Source organism: Nerophis lumbriciformis, linkage group LG03, assembly GCF_033978685.3.
Source record: "Nerophis lumbriciformis linkage group LG03, RoL_Nlum_v2.1, whole genome shotgun sequence".
Classification (NCBI taxonomy): domain Eukaryota; kingdom Metazoa; phylum Chordata; class Actinopteri; order Syngnathiformes; family Syngnathidae; genus Nerophis; species Nerophis lumbriciformis.
In genome coordinates this window covers 61965956-61987074 of record NC_084550.2, presented here as the reverse complement: position 1 = coordinate 61987074, position 21119 = coordinate 61965956, and the positions used below count along the sequence as shown (strand labels likewise).

At 40.2% G+C, this 21119-nt stretch overlaps 1 protein-coding gene across 4 annotated transcripts in view; it reads left to right on the top strand.

The window, feature by feature from the left end:
* ccdc71 (coiled-coil domain containing 71) overlaps positions 1 to 21119 on the top strand; it is a 90375-nt gene that overhangs the window by 32971 nt on the left and 36285 nt on the right. The window contains exons 1-2 of one of the 4 annotated variants that reach the window (XM_061940688.2): positions 8844 to 9153; positions 9230 to 9412. The exons of 1 other annotated variant lie outside the window; for it this stretch is intronic. In XM_061940688.2, coding sequence (XP_061796672.2) covers positions 9306 to 9412 — 107 coding nt within the window. In that variant the 5' untranslated portion in view covers positions 8844 to 9153; positions 9230 to 9305. 2 more of the 4 variants (XM_061940680.2, XM_061940703.2) reach the window with 2 other exon arrangements.

Sequence of the window (21119 nt, the reverse complement as noted above, 5' to 3'; positions counted from 1 at the left end):
GGTCCTTTGTCCCTGAATAGCATACACGCTCCGGCAGATTCAATGGGGGTCTGGCGGCAGATTTCTTTGACTTTATCGTTGGAAATGCATCTGCTTTGAGTGTCGCAGGATATCCACACATTCTTGCCATCTCTGTCGTAGCATAGCTTTCGTCGGTAAAGTGTGCGCAACAAACGACTGACCATTTTCGTTGGCTTTCCCCACACCCTCGTATTTTGAACAACATTCGTCCAATTTCTTGCCACTTTCGCATCTTTGGGCCACTGGTGCAACTTGAATCCGTCCCTGTTCGTGTTGTTACACCCTCCGACAACACACCGACGAGGCATGATGTCTCCAAGGTACGGAAAAAAGTCGAAAAAACGGAAAATAACAGAGCTGATTTGACTCTGTGTTTGAGAAAATGGCGGATTGCTTCCCGATGTGACGTCACGTTGTGACGTCATCGCTCCGAGAGCGAATAATAGAAAGGCGTTTAATTCGCCAAAATTCACTCATTTAGAGTTCGGAAATCGGTTAAAAAAATATATGGTCTTTTTTCTGCAACATCAAGGTATATATTGACGCTTACATAGGTCTGGTGATAATGTTCCCCTTTAACTAGGGAACTCCTGAATAAATAGAGGAGCGCGTGGGGCTGTACCTGAGTGTGCAGCCCCAAACGTTTCGCCACATGAGCTAAATTGAACTCTGTCTCTGCTTGATTCCTTGCTTCTTGTCTTGTTTAATAGATAATTTGGTGTTTGAACCTGACACTGTTGTAGTGAATCACACCTGAGCCATTATAAATTAATCAAATCTTTATTAGACAAGTACACAGTGTGATAAAGAACATTTTACATCAATCAATCTAGGGATCTAGATATCTGGTCAGGACACTCCTCACTCTTTTGCCTACACCTTCATTGTTCATTCCTTTTTAGTGACTTTATATACTCTGGACCTAGACGTTGAGTCTGCGACATACATGGCGGACAATAACTGATACAGTCTGCTTTGCCAGTCCAAAAGCATTCCCCGTTTTCTGTAGTTAGTCTTCCCTCGGCGGCCAGGTAACAAGCTACCTTTTTTATCACATATACGGGAGCCCGCATTCTCGTTGTGTCTCCTTCGACAAATGGACACAGTTTTTTGGTAAGTAGCATCACAGCTGACCTGGACATTGGAAAGTTCTCTTACCGTCTGAGAAGTGTTGTATCCCAAATAGCTGCAATGGCTTTCTCTTAAGGAATTCATGTGTGATTTCCATAAGCGTCTGTACATGTAGAAGAAGGAGAAACTGGATGACTCGCCTCCATCTTTCCAGTGGTTAGCTCCGAGTTACGAAACCGCTTTATTATGAAGCTGGCTGTGGCGCGTTCTTTCTGGCGTCACATCCTGTGTGGGGCGCGGTCTTTCTGGCGTCACTTCCTCTCCCAACTCAGTTTGTAAACGATCGATGAGTCCATACAAATCTAAGAGCTGGAGATTCAAGAAATAGACGGCGCACTTACCCGTGTAAAAAATTATCCAAAGAGTGGAACCTTAAACGTTGGTTTAGTGTGGCTGAAACGGGGCTTAGGCTAAATAATTATTGTTAGTGTAGACATAGCCTTATATCTGTCAGTTGACTTGCTGTGGAAGCGCTAAAAACGACAACAAATGTGGAGGTACGTAAATATCCTGGAGAGGCTTTGATTGATTGGTTGAAACTTTTATTAGTAGATTGCACAGTACAGTACATATTCCGTACAATTGACCACTAAATGGTAACACCCCAATAATTTTTTCAACTTGTTTAAGTCGGGGTCCACGTTAATCAATTCATGGTACAAATATATACTATCATCATAATACAGTCATCACACAAGTTAATCATCAGAGTATATACATTGAATTATTTACATTATTTACAATCCGGGGTGTGGGATGAGGAGGGTTTGGTTGATATCAGCACTTCAGTCATCAACAATTGCATCATCAGAGAAATGGACATTGAAACAGTGTAGGTCTGACTTGGTAGGATATGTACAGCGAGCAGAGAACATAGTGAGTTCAGATAGCATAAGAACAAGTATATACATTAGAAATACATTTGATTATTTACATTTGGTTATTTACAATCCGGGGAGGTGGGATGTGGAGGGGGGAGGGTGTTAGTCAAGGGTTGAAGTTGCCCGGAGGTGTTCTTTTAGTGCGGTTTTGAAGGAGGCTAGAGATGCACTCTAAGTCAACTATTAGAGCAGACCTGGGCAAATTAAGGCCCGGGGGCCACATGCGGCCCGTTAAGCTTTTCAATCTGGCCCGCTGGACATTCCCCCCAAATTTTTTTAGATCTTTAAGATGGAAACTAGCTGCCATTTTCTAATGACCGCAAGTCTTGAACTATACTAAGTCTTTCAATGGTTGGAATCTGCGCTTATGGATGATATACCAGTTACTATGGTCATCTAATTTGTTACTATGGTCATCTAATTTGTTACTATGGTAATCTAATTAGTTACTATGGTCATCTAATTAGTTACTATGGTCATCTAATTAGTTACTATGGTCATCTAAGTCACAGCAGCTCAGACGAGGCACCAAGCAGTGTGGGCGAGTGTCATGTCTGTGTAATCATGTTTTGTTTTAGTCATGTTTTGTTTTGTTTAGTTATTGGACTCTTTAGTTTTTGGTTGTTCACTCCCTTGTTTTGTTTCCATAGCAACCCATTAGTTTTCACCTGTAACATCACGCACCTGTTTCACGTTTTGAGTCACGCACCTGTTTTCGTTAATCATGTCTGTGTTATTTAAGCTTTTCTTTTTCTGTTGGTCAGCCTGGCGACATCGCATTTATGCTCTGCACACTCTTTATCTTTTCAAGCCATGTTCACAGTCCCATGCCACAGTAAGTGTTTTGTTTCGTGTTCTTAGTTAATTGCCTTTGTGCTATAGTCTTTTTGGTTTCATAGTTTGTTCTCCGCCATTGTGCGCACCTTTAGTTTGTTCCTTTTGTTATTGTAAAAATAAAATATGTACTCACATTACCGTGTCGGCCGAGCCAACTTTCCGTTGCCTTCCGGAAAAGCAAACACCAAGGACCAAGTCATGACAGCGAGAAGCGTTTCCACAGACGCGGAAGGAGATTTTCACAACAAAGTTCTAAAGCTTAGTGATATATCAGATATATCAGATTGTAGGTGGGTTTATTTTGTACCCTTCGCGTTCATCTTTCACTGTTTGTTGCATTTTTGTTGCGTTTCACTTGATTGTAAAATATGTCGATTGAAAGGGGGTGTGATGTTCATATTTTGTCAATATTCAGTAGGGCTGTGAATCTTTGGGTGTCCCGTCGATTCGATTCAATATCGATTTTTGGGGTCACGATTTGATTCAAAATCGATTTTTTTCGATTCAACGCCATTCTCGATTCAAAAACGATATATTCCCGATTCAAAAGGATTGTCTATTCATTCAATACATAGGATTTCAGCAGGATCTACCCCAGTCTGCTGACATGCAAGCAGAGTAGTAGATTTTTGTAAAAGGCTTTTATAATTGTAAAGGACAATGTTTTATCAACTGTTTGCAATAATGTAAATTTGTTTTAACTATTAAATGAACCAAAAATATGACTTATTTTATCTTTGTGAAAATATTGGACACAGTGTGTTGTCAAGCTTATGAGATGTGATGCAAGTGTTAGCCACTGTGACACTATTGTTCTTTTTTTTTTTTTTATAAATGCCTAATGATAATGTCAATGAGGGATTTTTAATCACTGCTATGTTGAAATTGTAACTAACATTGATACTGTTGTTGATATTATTCATTTTTGTTTCACTACTTTTGGTTTGTTCTGTGTCGTGTTTGTGTCTCCTCTCAATTGCTCTGTTTATTGCAGTTCTGAGTGTTGCTGGGTCGGGTTTGGTTTTGGAATTGGATTGCATTGTCTGTTTATCTGTGTTGGCCCTGCAATGAGGTGGCGACTTGTCCAGGGTGTACCCCGCCTTCCGCCCGATTGTAGCTGAGATAGGCTCCAGCGCCCCCCCGTGACCCCAAAGGGAATAAGCGGTAGAAAATGGATGGATGGATGTTATGGTATTGCTGTGTATTGTTTTGTTGGATTGATTAATAAAAAAAAAATTTAAAAAAAATGAAATAAATTAATTAAAAATAAAACTCGATTTTTAAAAAATGAGAATCGATTCTGAATCGCACAATGTGAGAATCGCGATTCGAATTCGAATAAATTTTTTCCCCACACCCCTAATATTCAGTGTTTTATCCTTCATAGAAAAATGTAAAATTCCATTACGTTTTTTAAGGCGGTCTGTCATAACGTTTTTAGTAGGGATGTCCGATAATGGCTTTTTGCCGATATCCGATATTCCGATATTGTCCAACTCTTTAATTACCGTACCGATATCAACCGATATATATAGTCGTGGTATTGAAACATTATTATGCATAATTTGGACAACCAGGTATGGTGAAGATAAGGTACTTAAAAAAAAAAAAATTAATAAAATAAAATAAGATAAATAAATTTAAAACATTTTCTTGAATAAAAAAGAAAGTAAAACAATATAAAAACAGTTACATAGAAACTAGTAATTATTGAAAATGAGTAAAATTAAGTGTTTAAGGTTAGTACTATTAGTGGACCAGCAGCACGCACAATCATGTGTGCTTACGGACTGTATCCCTTGCAGGCTGTATTGATATATATTGATATATAATGTAGGAACCAGAATATTAATAACAGAAAGAAACAACCCTTTTGTGTGAATGAGTGTGAATGGGGGAGGGAGTTTTTTTTGGGTTGGTGCACTAATTGTAAGTGTATCTTGTGTTTTTTTTATGTTGATTTAATTAAAAAATAAAAATATAAAAAAAATACCGATAAAAAAAAAAAACCGATACCGATATTTTCCGATATTACATTTTAACGCATTTATCGGGCCGATATTATCGGACATCTCTAGTTTTTAGCATTTAATAATCGTGAGGTTTTGTATTAGTGTTCCTAAAAATAGATATACCGGCCCCCAGAAACATTTTTTTCTCTAAATGTGGCCCCGAGTCAAAATAATTGCCCAGGCCTGCATTAGAGTAAAAAGTAAATAAAATATTTTAATGGTGGTTGTCAGGAAGGATGTTAGCTTCGTACGAAAATAGTCATAAGCCCCGCCCACCACACGTTAGTCACGCCGACTTTGGTGTCAGGTTTCTAACTTTGTTGTTATTTTTGTAGCTTTTTCATGGTTAACGTTCACCTAAGTTTGCTAGGTTTTTTCCACAGTATTTGCTTTTATGGTTCCATGGGAGGATTTGGTAGCATTTCCACGTATATTTTCGCTCTCGCGCCGGCTCCCCACCCCCACCCCTTGGCCGCCTCATGCCCCGCCCCTTCTCCTTTCTCCCCGGCTGGCTCCGCCTCTCCCGCCCGTTCAGTCAGCCACTCGGCTCTCGTCGCAGCCATTTTACCGAGGAACGTCTGCGCGCCGGAGGACGCCGAGACAGCACTTAAGAGGTAATTGTGCCACCGGCCGTCTGCTTTTGCTTGTTCGGTCGACCCGACGCGCCGCCCGTCCGCCGCCTCGGCGGTACGAGGAGCGGCGAGCGGAAGGACGGGCTGGCCGGAGCTACAGCGGCCGTCTCGGCTAACATTGACCGCTCAGACGGAGCAAATATTACCGAGCCAGCGTACAAGTCCGGAGAAACGCGACGCCCATCGGCAAGTCGTTCAAAGTTGGAATTGGGGATGTCACAGTGGCGTGTCTGCGTTTATATTATTCTCTACTTTAATGGCGGACCTTGAAAAATAATAGTGAAGGCTCGTTGGCGCCCCCGAAAGGGGGCCCCCGAGAGCACTTTAAATAGCAACTAGCTAGCCTTTGTGTTTGTTTATTGTAAAGCGCACACTGCAGTTATTGGATATAAAACAACATTAATACTCTAGTTGAATTAATACTCTGTGTTTCAAAGCTGTTTTTTTTTATTATGCTATACCAAATGTTTTGACTCGGGGGCCAAATTGAGAGAAAAAATGTGTGTAGGGGGCCCAATATGTATGTGTGTTTAAATGATATATATATACACATTTAGCTGTAAAAACCTGCTGTACAGTATGTTTGTTTGGGTCCCTTTTTTAATACCAAAAGTCACAATGTCCGTTAGAATTCGAAAACAGTTATGACAGACTACCTAAAAAAAGGTTTTTTTACTGAACGGGACACCCAACATCTCCATTAACATAAAGAAAGTGGGATTTACCATATTAACTATGAGCAGTAAAACACTGAATATCAACAACATATGAACATCGCTCCTCTTTTACTTCTCAGACCAGCTCCTCGATTGACATATTTTACAATCAAGCAAAACACAACAAAAATGTAACAAACAGCAAAATATTTTATCACTTTTATGCAGAAATTTTGTTGTAAAAATGTGCTTCCGAATCTGTTCCTGGCACATGCGTTTGGGGCTGGCTGCTCTGAAAACAAACCCGCTTTGTACCTCGTCTGAGCTGCTGTGATGTAGATTAGCGTAATAACTTGTGTAACACTCAAAAAGCGCAAATTTCAACCATTGAAGTACTTAGTTCAAGATTTACGGTCATTTAAAAACAGCACTGCACATCATAATGGCGGCTACGGTTTTGATGTTAAAGGTGTAAAAAAAGTACGTAGAACGTCTGGCGGGCCGGATTGAAAATCTTAATGGGCCACATGTGGCCCGCGGGCCGTATTTTGCTCAGGTCTGCGCTACACTATCCACTTAAAGGGGCCCTATCATGTATAACCAACTTCTCTTACCTATTTGTACCTGCTGTTGTGCATTTGGGATCTGCATTAGTCCCGAACATTTAAAATTAAAACGCAGAGATATGTATAAAAAAATAGCGAAGGCTCTCCCTGAGAGCACTTTAAATAGCAACTAGCTAGCCTTTGTGTTTGTTTTTTGGAAAGCGCACACTGCAGTTATTGGATATAAAAAAACATCAATATTCTAGTTGAATTAAATACTCTTTGTGTTTCAAAGCTGTTTTTTTATTATGCTATACCAAATATTTTGACTCCGGGGGCCAAATTGACAGAAAAAAAGTGTGTAAGGGGCCCAATGTGTATGTGTGTATATATGATATATACACATTTAGCTGTAAAAACCTGCTGTACAGTATGTTTGGGTCCCTTTTTTAATACCAAAAGTCACAATGTCCGTAAGAATTCGAAAACAGTTATGACAGACTACCTAAAAAAAGTTTTTTTTTACTGAACGGGACACCCAACATGTCCATTAACATAAAGAAAGTGGGATTTACCATATTAACTATGAGCAGTAAAACACTGAATATCAACAACATATGAACATCGCTCCTCTTTTACTTCTCAGACCAGCTCCTCGATTGACATATTTTACAATCAAGCAAAACACAACAAAAATGTAACAAACAGCAAAATATTTTATCACTTTTATGCAGAAATTTTGTTGTAAAAATGTGCTTCCGAATCTGTTCCTGGCACATGCGTTTGGGGCTGGCTGCTCTGAACACAAACCCGCTTTGTACCTCGTCTGAGCTGCTGTGATGTAGATTAGCGTAATAACTTGTGTAACACTCAAAAAGCGCAAATTTCAACCATTGAAGTACTTAGTTCAAGATTTACGGTCATTTAAAAACAGCACTGCACATCATAATGGCGGCTACGATTTTGATGTTAAAGGTGTAAAAAAAGTACGTAGAACGTCTGGCGGGCCGGATTGAAAATCTTAATGGGCCACATGTGGCCCGCGGGCCGTATTTTGCTCAGGTCTGCGCTACACTATCCACTTAAAGGGGCCCTATCATGTATAACCAACTTCTCTTACCTATTTGTACCTGATGTTGTGCATTTGGGATCTGCATTAGTCCCGAACATTTAAAATTAAAACGCAGAGATATGTATAAAAAAATAGCGAAAGCTCTCCCCGAGAGCACTTTAAATAGCAACTAGCTAGCCTTGGTGTTTGTTTGTTTGAAAAGCGCACACTGCAGTTATTGGATATAAAAAACACATCAATACTCTAGTTGAATTAATACTCTCTGTGTTTCAAAGCTGTTTTTTTATTATGCTATACCAAATATTTTGACTCCGGGGGCCAAATTGAGAGAAAAAATGTCTGTAGGGGGCCCAATGTGTATGTGTGTTTAAATGATATATATACACATTTAGCTGTAAAAACCTGCTGTACAGTATGTTTGTTTGGGTCCCTTTTTTAACACCAAAAGTCACAATGTCCGGTAGAATTCGAAAAAAGTTATGACAGACTACCTAAAAAAAGTTTTTTTACTGAACGGGACACCCAACATGTCCATTAAAATAAAGAAAGTGGGATTTACCATATTAACTATGAGCAGTAAAACACTGAATATCAACGTATGGAAATCGCTCCTCTTTTTTTTCGCAGACCAGCTCCTCGATTGACATATTTTACAATCAAGCTAAACACAACAAAAATGTAACAAACAGCAAACTATTTTATCACTTTTATGCAGAAATGTTGTAGTAAAACTTTGCTTCCGAATCTGTTCCTGACACATGCGTTTGGGGCTGGCTGCTCTGAAAACAACCCCGCTTTGTTCCTCGTCTGAGCTGCTGTGATGTAGATTAGCGTAATAACTTGTGTAACACTCAAAAAGCGCAAATTTCAACCATTGAAGTACTTAGTTCAAGATTTACGGTCATTTAAAAACAGCACTGCACACCATAATGGCGGCTACAGTTTTGATGTTAAAGGTGTAACAAAAGTACATAGAACGTCTGGCGGGCCGGATTGAAAATCTTAATGGGCCGCATGTGGCCCGCGGGCCGTATTTTGCCCAGGTCTGCGCTACACTATCCACTTAAAGGAGCCCTATCATGAATAAAACCAACTTCTCTTACCTATTTGTACCTGCTGTTGTGCATTTGGGATCTGCATTAGTCCCGAACATTTAAAATCAAAACGTGGAGATATTTATAAAATAATTATACCTTCTCATCTACTTCCTCCAAACTGTCCGTATGGAATGGGCACAATTGGTGACGTCAACAATAGGTTGTATTCAGTCACGTGACTTTTGAACGGAAGTGAACGGAGTGTTTGGGCCACCAAACCAACATGGCTACTGTGCAGCAAGGGGCCTAGATCTGACCACTAAAATCAGGTAGGAGCAAAAAATGCAAACTGCAATGGAATCTACCCCCGTATGTTATCAAAAATATTTGTCGCGTGATCTCAAGGATTATCCGTTGGCCGCATTCCCAGACATGTTGGAACTATCTGGTGATCCAGACATCATTTTACACGACAAAACAGATGAAAACATGGAAAAGCACACAGGTCTACAACTTCTTTGTGCGTGGCTGGATCAAGGAAATTGATATCGAGATTCTCCCGGATAAATATGCATCGTTTTTGCTCGGGTAAGTTTGCATTTCATGATTTAACTTTGCGTCTACAGCCATGTTTGTTGCCTTATTGTTATTGCACGCGCCATGTTTTCCCCCGTCTTTATCAAAATACAACCGTAGATCTCAACGTTGTGTATTTGCTAAAAGCTTCATTTATGATTGCTGCTTTTGGTAAAAGCTTGACTCTTTTAGGTTTTGCTCACATTTGACTTTATTTTAACTCGCCGATTTGGTTAAATACTTGTAGCAAAATTGTGTTTAAAGGGGAACATTATTACCAGACCTATGTAAGCGTCAATATATACCTTGATGTTGCAGAAAAAAGACCATATATTTTTTTAACCGATTTCCGAACTCTAAATGGGTGAATTTTGGCGAATTAAACGCCTTTCTATTATTCGCTCTCGAAGCGATGACGTCACAACGGGAAGCAATCCGCCATTTTCTCAAACACATTACAAACACCGAGTCAAATCAGCTCTGTTATTTTCCGTTTTTTCGACTGTTTTCCGTACCTTGGAGACATCATGCCTCGTCGGTGTGTTGTCGGAGGGTGTAACAACACGAACAGGGACGGATTCAAGTTGCACCAGTGGCCCAAAGATGCGAAAGTGGCAAGAAATTGGACGTTTGTTCCGCACACTTTACCGACGAAAGCTATGCTACGACAGAGATGGCAAGAATGTGTGGATATCCCGCGGCACTCAAAGCAGATGCATTTCCAACTGGACTGGACAGATCAGCTTTCAGGAAAAGAGAGCGGATGAGGGTATGTCTACAGAATATATTAATTGATGAAAACTGGGCTGTCTGCACTCTCAAAGTGCATGTTGTTGCCAAATGTATTTCATATGCTGTAAACCTAGTTCATAGTTGTTAGTTTCCTTTAATGCCAAACAAACACATACCAATCGTTGGTTAGAAGGCGATCGGCGAATTCGTCCTCGCTTTCTCCCGTGTCGCTGGCTGTCGTGTCGTTTTCGTCGGTTTCGCTTGCATACGGTTCAAATCGATATGGCTCAATAGCTTCAGTTTCTTCTTCAATTTCGTTTTCGCTACCTGCCTCCACACTACAACCATCCGTTTCAATACACGCGTAATCTGTTGAATCGCTTAAGCCGCTGAAATCCGAGTCTGAATCCGAGCTTATGTCGCTATATCTTGCTGTTCTATCCGCCATGTTTGTTTGTATTAGCTTCACTGTGTGACGTCACAGGAAAATGGACGGGTGTATATAACGATGGTTAAAATCAGGCACTTTGAAGCTTTTTTTAGGGATATTGCGTGATGGGTAAAATTTTGAAAAAAACTTCGAAAAATATAATAAGCCACTGGGAACTGATTTTTAATGGTTTTAACCCTTCTGAAATTGTGATAATGTTCCCCTTTAAATGTGGAACTGCACTTTTTCAAAAACATTTTGCCTATCTTCCACATCTATTATGAGAGACAAGAAGACAAAAGTTGTTTTTGCATTCTAACAAACAAAAATAGTCTTGCTCTGGGTGTCTAGCGGTGCAGCTAATGGGAGCAATTAATTCTACCTCTAAATCACTTTAAAATGCATTCAAAAAATTGTCAATACTTCATTTACGTTCTGCAACCAGTATAATAACCAAGCTGTGGCGACATTGTAATTGTAAAAGCGAACACTGAGGAACTCTTTCTAGCGTACGTACATACCAGCTCGCTGACAATAAACTATCCATACACTTAGGTAAAACGGAATCCATCCTATTTGGGTCCCAAATCAATCTAAAAAAAGGCAGTAACTTCAATATAAAAGTGGGTGACATTGTTATCACCAGAAAAGATGACGTCACCTACCTAGGTTCCATTCTAGAGGCTAATCTTTCCTGTGATAAAATGGCAACCAAGGTAATCAGGTCAACCAACGAACGAGATTTCTCTACAGAATCTCCTCTCTGGTCAACAAAAGCACCTTGAAGATTCTAGCGGGAACTCTTGTTCAACCCTTTTTCGATTACGCTGGCACCTCCTGGTACCCCAGCACCTCCAAAACCCTCGAATCTAGACTCCAAACATCCCAGAACAAGCTAGTCAGATTACTTGTGGACCTCCACCCCAGATCACACCTCACTCCTACCCACTTCTCCAAAGTGGGCTGGCTCAGGGTGGAGGACAGAGTAAAACAACTTGCACTGAGCCTAGTCTATAAAATCCGCTACACCTCCCTGATACCGAAGTACACGTCAAACTACTTCCTTAACGTAAATGACCGCCATAACCACAACACCAGGGGGAGCTCCACTAACCACGTTAAACCCAGATTCCGATCTAACAAAGGTCTTAACTCATTCTCCTTCTATGCCACATCAATATGGAATGCACTCCCAACAGGTGTAAAAGAAAGGGCATCTCTATCCTCCTTCAAAACCGCACTAAAAAAACACCTCCAGTCACCTTCAACCCTTGACTAACACCCTCCCCCCACCACATCCCACCTCCCCTGATGGTAAATAATCAAATCTACCATATTTTTCGGACTATAAGTCGCTCCGGAGTACAAGTCGCATTTTTTTGGGAAATGTATTTGATAAAAGCCAACAGCAAGAATAGACATTTGAAAGGCAATTTAAAATAAATAAAGAATAGTGAACAACAGGCTGAATAAGTGTACGTTATATGAGGCATAAATAACCAACTGGTATGTTAACGTAACATATTATGGTAAGAGTCATTCAAATAACTATAACATATAGAACATGCTATACGTTTACCAAACAATCTGTCACTCCTAATCGCTAAATCCCATGAAATCTTATACGTCTAGACTCTTACGTGAATGAGATAAATAATATTATTTGATATTTTACGCTAATGTGTTAATCATTTCACACATAAGTTGCTCCTGAGTATAAGTCGCACCCCCGGCCAAACTATTAAAAAAAACTGCGACTTATAGTCCGAAAAATACGGTATATACGTGTTCTTATGCTTTCTGAACTCACTGTTCTCTGCTCGCTGTACATATCCTACCAAGTCAGACCTACACTGTTTCAATGTCCATTTCTCTGATGATGCAATTGTTGTTGACTGAAGTGCTGATATCAACCAAACCCTCCTCATCCCATCCCCCGTATTGTAAATAATGTAAATAATTCAATGTATTTACTCTGATGATTAACTTGTGTGATGACAGTATTATGCTGGTAGTATATATTTGTACCATGAAATGATTTACGTGGACCCCGACCTACACAAGTTGAAAAACTTATTGGGGTGTTACCATTTAGTGGTCAATTGTACGGAATATGTACTGTACTGTGCAATCTACTAATAAAAGTTTCAATCAATCGGCATGCTTTGGCATTAGCCAGAAAGAGATAAGCTAGCTTCTACGTCAACACGAAACAGGTTTGAGTTTGTAATGCACAACACAATGCGATAAGACACCAATCTGTACTGAAAGACAAACATGAACAATCATATTACAGTATCTGTTAAGTATTAGTCCACATTTTGTGTTTTGTTTGTACACAGCTAGCCATATGTCTTTCATGATACACGCATGGCGTGCTGCGTGTATCATAATCAATATAAAGTGTGACTCACTCAATGGACAGTTGTGCGTTTGGTCCAGCTGGGTTATGTATAGGGCTGCAGCTAACGATTATTTTTTTATCTATAGATTATTTTTTCGGTTAATCGGTTAATCTATAGATTATTTTTTCGATTAATCTATAGATTATTTTTCCTTTTACCGATTTTTTATTTTATTTAAAATGAAGAGGAAAAAATAAATGTAGGCCAGTTTTTTCAAAAGGCATGGCTTTTATTTACAAAAAAAAAAGTATGGCCACTAGTCAGTCAACATTGACAACAACATGACAAAATATTCTTTAACAATGTAAACATTTAAAACTTTTAACATTTAACAAAATTAAAAGTAGCTTATTTGATTTTTAATGTGCAAATATAAAAGTAAACATCCAGTGCAAATCTTAATATTCTGGAATAGTATAAGCATTTCAAAAGTAAAAGTATTGCTTATTTTGCTTTAAAATGTGCAAAAATAAAGATAAACATCCAATACAAAAAAGTGCAAAACGGAAATATTCTGTAACAAGTGTAAACATTTCAACAAAAGTAAAAGTATTGCTTATTTGCTAAAATGTGCAAAAATAAAGCTAAACATTCAATACAAAAAAGTGTACAGTGTAAACATTTCAACAAAAGTAAAAGTATTGCTTATTTTGCTTAATAACACAACAATGATAGTATGATTAAAGTGAAAGTTAATTGTTCGTTTGTACATAGTATATGTAACTGTTAATGTTGTAAAAGGTATTTGCACAACTAATTAACGTTAGCGTTTGTGACACGTCTTGTGCCGTGGGGTTCTTTCAGGACCGACAGACTGAACGCCAGACGGCTTTGCCAGGTTTACAATCTTTTAATTTTACACAAAGTCTTTTCTCTTCCAACTGCGCGGATCGCGCACCTGGGCACGATTGCGGCGTCGCTCCCGGCGCGCCCCGCCTCGCCACTCGCTCGCCGCCGCCTCTCCACAGCGTTAAAGAGGAGCGCGTCTTTGTAAACACTGAACAGGCACGCCAAACGCGCCTCTCAGAGTGCTTTAGTTTATGAATTTACAACGCAGATACAAATGACACATTCATGTTTTTGTGTAATAATGACAACGTATACGCACGCAGACGATTGACTTGTTGATGGTGATGGCAAGAACGCTGTCGGGGGTTTTCTTTTCAAATGTTCGTTCATAGCCGTTGTGCTGCTATGATAGGCCATTTCCGCTCGACACAGTGTGCATACAACAACATTATTAGGCCATTTATTGAAATACTCCCACACTTTTGACGACTTTTGGCGTGCTTTTTTCCCCTCGCTCGCATTGTCTGCTTTGCGCTCTGCCATGACAGTAAAGTAGTGTGACGTAAATATGCGACGCGCCGACGCACAAAAACGGCGTCGACGTATTTACGTAACCGATGACGTCGACTAAGTCGACGCGTCGTTTCAGCCTTATGTATGTTTTTTCCGGTTTATTTGGGTAAGCGCTCCATTTATGTCGGAAAAAGCATGGCTTCAAGTTCCACATTTTGCAATTTTGAGGTCCCTTTCACTTCACTCTTACTTTGTGCTGGCTTCTAGAAGCAGTAGTTCATCCTCAGTATATTTAGCTTCAAAAATATATGGTTGTGAATCCTCATTTGTCCAAAAATAGTTGTCTTTGTTGTTTGTTACTGAATCTGTCATGGTTAGAAGACACACACACACCTTGGTTTATGGAAGTAAGACACACAGTTGTTGCCAGAAGTTGGAAGTGCGCTGCTATGGAAATCAATGTGCTGAAAAAGTCTGTGATTAAAATCGTCAAAATACGGTAATGATTGTGAATGATAGGCAAAATTCCCCCCAAAATGCAGTTCCGCTTTTAGGAACTCCAAAACAAGATAAAATACAAATAATGTCAGTATAATACTTAAATGGGAAATACTAAACGTTAAAAAGTATATCAAACAAACCTTTAGCAAAGTGATCACTGCAAACTTCTGCGTTCTTTGACTCAGTCTTCTTGGCCTGGAGTGTGTGTCTGCTACTTTTCACCTATTTGGGTTAAAAGTATTTTTTGTAAACCAGTAATTATAGTCTGAAAATGATGTGTTGTTGTTGAGTGTCGGTGCTGTCTAGAGCTCGGCAGAGTAACCGTGTAATACTCTTCCATATCAGTAGGTCGCAGCCGGTAGCTAATTGCTTTGTAGATGTTGGAAACAGCGGGAGGCAGCGTGCAGGTAAAAAAGGTGTCTAATGCTTAAACTAAAAATAAACAAAAGGTGATTGCCCCTAAGAAAAGACATTGAAGCTTAGGAAAGGCTATGCAGAACAAAACTAAAGCTGAACTGGCTACAAAGTAAACAAAAACAGAATGCTGGACGACAGCAAAGACTTACTGTGGAGCAAACACAATGCACATCCGAACATGACATGACAATCAACAATGTCCCCACTAAGAAGGATAAAAACAACTGAAATATTCTAGATTGCTAAAACAAAGTAGATGCGGGAAATATCGCTCAAAGGAAGACATGAAACTGCTACAGGAAAATACCAAAAAAAGAGAAAAAGCAACCAAAATAGGAGCGCAAGACAAGAACTAAAACACTACACACAGGAAAACAGCAAAAAACTCAAAATAAGTCACGGCGTGATGTGACAGGTGGTGACAGTACACCTACTTTGAGACAAGAGCTATAGTGATGCATGCTTTAAAGTCATATCCAACAATTGCGACAACTACTCTTCACTTTAAACTGAGTTACGTATTTTAATGATTTCTGCTGGTGGTGTGCGTCCGCATTTTTTCAACGCAAAAAATGTGCCTTGGCTCAAAAAAGGTTGAAAAACACTGGTTTAGACGACAAAATGGCCAGGTTACGACTCAAAGAAAAACATGCTGTTATTGGTTATGTTGCCCAACTCAGGGTGAGGAGAAGTTAATTTGCATATAATAACTCCGCCTCTCAAAACGAGCTGTTTTGAAAGAGAGAAAAAAGTGGTTAGAAAATAAATCCGAAAAACAAAATCTTTGCAGATTTTTCCACCTAAGAACCACTATTGCATGTTGCAAGGAGGTATTTTAAATGTTGAAAAAAAAAATCATGATATGACCCCTTTAACTGATGGAGTCAGTCACAGGACAACTAGGCCACCTACTCAGTGGCCTAGTGGTTAGAGTGTCCGCCCTGAGATGGGTAGGTTGTGAGTTCATACCAAAGACTATAAAAATGGGAGCCATTACCTCCCTGCTTGGCACTCAGCATCAAGGCTTGGAATTGGGGGTTAAATCACCAAAAATCATTCCCGGGTGCAGCCACCTCTGCTGCTCACTGCTCCCTTCACCTACCAGGTGGTGATCAAGGGTGATGGGTCAAATGCAGAGAATAATTTCTCCACACCTAGTGTGTGTGTGTGTGTGACAATCATTGGTACTTTAACATGAACATGTAATTGTTGTTTTTCTGTAAGAAAAATGGTTGATGGAATCGTCCAATCAGATTGTTTTGATGTCATCTCTATTGCGTGTATTCCGACAAGGGATTTCTTCCCGGAAGTGAAAACCAGTGGTGGTCAACCAAGCCAACCAAGATGGCTGTCGCACACAACCAAGCCAAGATGGCTGTTGTCCAGCAAGCAGCGTGCGCACTATCTGGGCCTATATATTCCTGCTAAAAGCAGATGTGAGCTAAAAATCCAACTATGCAATGGAATAAAATCCTAAAAAAAAGATTTGTCGAGTGATAAAGGATTATTCGTTGGTGGAGTGCCCAAACTTAGCGAACTATCGTGTACTCTAGACCAGTGTTTTTCAACCACTGTGCCACGGCACACTAGTGTGCCGTGAGATACAGTCTGGTGTGCCGTGGGAGATTATCTCATTTCACCTATTTGGGTTAAAAATTTTTTTTGCAAACCAGTAATTATAGTCTGCAAACGATGTGTTGTTGTTGAGTGTCGGTGCTGTCTAGAGCTCAGCGGAGTAACCGTGTAATACTCTTCCATATCAGTAGGTGGCAGCCGGTAGCTAATTGCTTTGTAGATGTCGGAAACAGCGGGAGGCAGCGTGCAGGTAAAAAGGTGTCTAATGCTTAAACCAAAAATAAACAAAAGGTGAGTGCCCCTAAGAAAAGGCATTGAAGCTTAGGGAAAACTATGCAGAGCGAAACTAAAACTGAACTGGCTACAAAGTAAACAAAAACAGAATGCTGGACGACAGCAAAGACTTACAGCGTGTGGAGCAGATGGCGTTCACAAAGTACATCTGTACATGACATGACAATCAACACCAAAATAGGAGCGCAAGACAAGAACTAAAACACCACACACAGGAAAACACAGAACAACTCAAAATAAGTCACGGCGTGATGTGACAGGTGGTGACAGTACACCTACTTTGAGACTAGTGCTATATTGATGCATGCTTGGTTATGGTTATGGTTTGAATTCATATCCGACAATTGCGACAACAACTTTGTTGTCGTTTTTTAACGATTTCTGCTGGTGGTGTGCCTCCGGATTTTTTCAACGCAAAAAAAGGGCCTTGGCTCAAAAAAGGTTGAAAAACACTGCTCTAGACATCGTACTACACGACAAAACAGATGAAAACTTGTAAAACCATAGAGGTCTACGACTTCTTTTTGTGTGGCTCGATCAAGGGCATTGGTATCAAGACTCCCGGATTAATAGGCATTGTTTTTGCTTGGGTAAGGTTGCATTTCATGATTTACCTTTGTGTCTACTACCATGTTTTGTTGCCTGCACTGCTGTTGCATGCACCATTCACGAGTAGGCGTGTTTTACTATAGATGTCAACATTGTGTACAGGTAAAAGCCTGTAAATTAGAATATTTTGAAAAACTTGATTTATTTCAGTAATTGCATTCAAAAGGTGTAACTTGTACATTATATTTATTCATTGCACACAGACTGATGCATTCAAATGTTTATTTCATTTAATTTTGATGATTTGAAGTGGCAACAAATGAAAATCCAAAATTCCGTGTGTCACAAAATTAGAATACCGTATTTTCCGCACTATAAGGCGCACCGGATTATTAGCCGCACCTTCTATGAATTACATATTTCATAATTTTGTCCACCAATAAGCCGCCCCGGACTATAAGCCGCGCCTACGCTGCGCTAAAGTGAATGTCAAAAAAACGCTGCGCTAAAGTGAATGTCAAAAAAACAGTCAGATAGTTCAGTCAAACTTTAATAATATATTGAAAACCAGCGTTCTAACAACTCTGTCCCAAAATGTACGCAAATGTGCAATCACAAACATAGTAAAATTCAAAATGGTGTAGAGCAATAGTAACATAATGTTGCTCGAACGTTAATGTCACAACACACAAAATAAACATAGCGCTCACCTTCTGAAGTTATTCTTCATTCGTAAATCCTTCGAATTCTTCGTCTTCGGTGTCCGAATTGAAAAGTTGCGCAAGCGTGGTATCCAAAATGGCCGGTTCCGTCTCGTAGAAGTCATCGGGAGTCAGTGTCGCTGTTGTTCTGTGAATCCTGCCTTCCGGAAAGCTCGGACCACAGTTGTGACCGAAATATCTGCCCAAGCATTTACGATCCACTGGCAAATGTTGGCGTATGTCGTCCGAGGCTGTCTGCCCGTCTTAGTGAAGGTGTGTTCGCCTTCGGAGCTGTGTGAAAAAAGCCACCCGGCCTCTTCGCGTAAACTTCCCTTAACCACTCGCTCATCTTTTCTTCATCCATCCATCCCTTCGAGTTAGCTTTTATGATGACGCCGGCTGGAAAGGTCTCTTTTGGCAAGGTCTTCCTTTTGAATATCACCATGAGTGGAAGTTAGCATGGCAAGCTAGAACCACAGTGAAGGATGACTTCTCATTCCCTGTGGAGCGAATATTCACCGTACGTGCTCCCGTTCCACAGTGCGGTTCAGTTGCTGTGAAATACGGTAGTAATCCGTGTGCGGATGGAGAGATTGCGTCTTTTTATGAACCGGATCGTTTAGTAGGAGCCATTTTGTGGTCTTTACAGATGTAAACAGGAAATGAAACGTACGGTGATATCCGCGCGTTTTTTCTTCTTCTTCCGGGGGCGGGTGAAGCGCTTCCTGTTCTATGGGGGCGGGTGAAGCGCTTCCTGTTCTATGGGGGCGGGTGCTTTCCTTGGCGGTTGCTTGCGTAGAAGAAGAAGCGCTTCCTGTTCTACCGGGAAAAAAGATGGCGGCTGTTTACCGAAGTTGCGAGATCGAAACTTTATGAAAATTAATCGTAATAAAGCGCACCGGGTTATAAGGCGCACTGTTAGCTTTTGAGAAAATTTGTGGTTTTTAGGTGCGCCTTATAGTGCGGAAAATACGGTATTACTTAAGGCTAATACAAAAAAGGGATTTTTAGAAATGTTTCCAACTGAAAAGTATGAAAATGAAAAATATGAGCATGTACAATACTCAATACTTGGTTGAAGCTCCTTTTGCCTCAATTACTGCGTTAATGCGGCGTGGCATGGAGTCGATGAGTTTGACCCTGGATCTCAGGAAACAGAGTGGACCGACACCAGCAGATGACATGGCACCCCAAACCATCACTGATGGTGGAAACTTTACACTAGACTTCAGGCAACGTGGATCCTGTGCCTCTCCTGTCTTCCTCCAGACTCTGGGACCTCGATTTCCAAAGGAAATGCAAAATTTGCATGGTTGGGTGATGGTTTGGGGTGCCATGTCATCTGCTGGTGTCGGTCCACTCTGTTTCCTGTGATCCAGGGTCAACGCAGCCGTCTACCAGCAAGTTTTAGAGCACTTCATGCTTCCTGCTGCTGACCTGCTCTATGGAGATGGAGATTTCAAGTTCCAACAGGACTTGGCGCCTGCACACAGCGCAAAATCTACCCGTGCCTGGTTTACGGACCATGGTATTTCTGTTCTAAATTGGCCCGCCAACTCCCCTGACCTTAGCCCCATAGAAAATCTGTGGGGTATTGTGAAAAGGAAGATGCAGAATGCCAGACCCAAAAACGCAGAAGAGTTGAAGGCCACTATCAGAGCAACCTGGGCTCTCATAACACCTGAGCAGTGCCAGAAACTCATCGACTCCATGCCACGCCGCATTAACGCAGTAATTGAGGCAAAAGGAGCTCCAACCAAGTATTGAGTATTGTACATGCTCATATTTTTCATTTTCATACTTTTCAGTTGGCCAACATTTCTAAAACTCCCTTTTTTGTATTAGCCTTAAGTAATATTCTAATTTTGTGACACACGGAATTTTGGATTTTCATTTGTTGCCACTTCAAATCATCAAAATTAAATGAAATAAACATTTGAATGCATCAGTCTGTGTGCAATGAATAAATATAATGTACAAGTTACACCTTTTGAATGCAATTACTGAAATAAATCAAGTTTTTCAAAATATTCTAATTTACTGGCTTTTACCTGTATGTGCTGAAAGCTTCATTTGTGATCGTTGCCTTTGCCATTCTTTTATTTAGACAGGCCAAGGTGGTGCTTTACGGAACTCTTGTAGCAAAAATGCGTTTTAAGAAATACAAATAATATCGAGTTAATACTTAAATGAGAAACACTAAACGTTAAAAGTACAAACCCCGTTTCCATATGAGTTGGGAAATTGTGTTAGATGTAAATATAAACGGAATACAATGATTTGCAAATCCTTTTCAACCCATATTCAGTTGAATATGCTACAAAGACAACATATTTGATGTTCAAACTGATAAACATTTTTTTTTGCAAATAATCATTAACTTTAGAATTTGATGCCAGCAACACATGACAAAGAAGTTGAAGAAGTTGGGAAAGGTGGCAATAAATACTGATAAAGTTGAGGAATGCTCATCAAACACTTATTTGGAACATCCCACAGGTGAACAGGCACATTGGGAACAGGTGGGTGCCATGATTGGGTATAAAAGTAGATTCCATGAAATGCTCAGTCATTCACAAACAAGGATGAGGCGAGGGTCACCACTTTGTCAACAAATGCGTGAGCAAATTGTTGAACAGTTTAAGAAAAACCTTTCTCAACCAGCTATTGCAAGGAATTTAGGGATTTCACCATCTATGGTCCGTAATATCATCAAAGGGTTCAGAGAATCTGGAGAAATCACTGCACGTAAGCAGCTAAGCCCGTGACCTTTGATCCCTCAGGCTGTACTGCATCAACAAACGACATCGGTG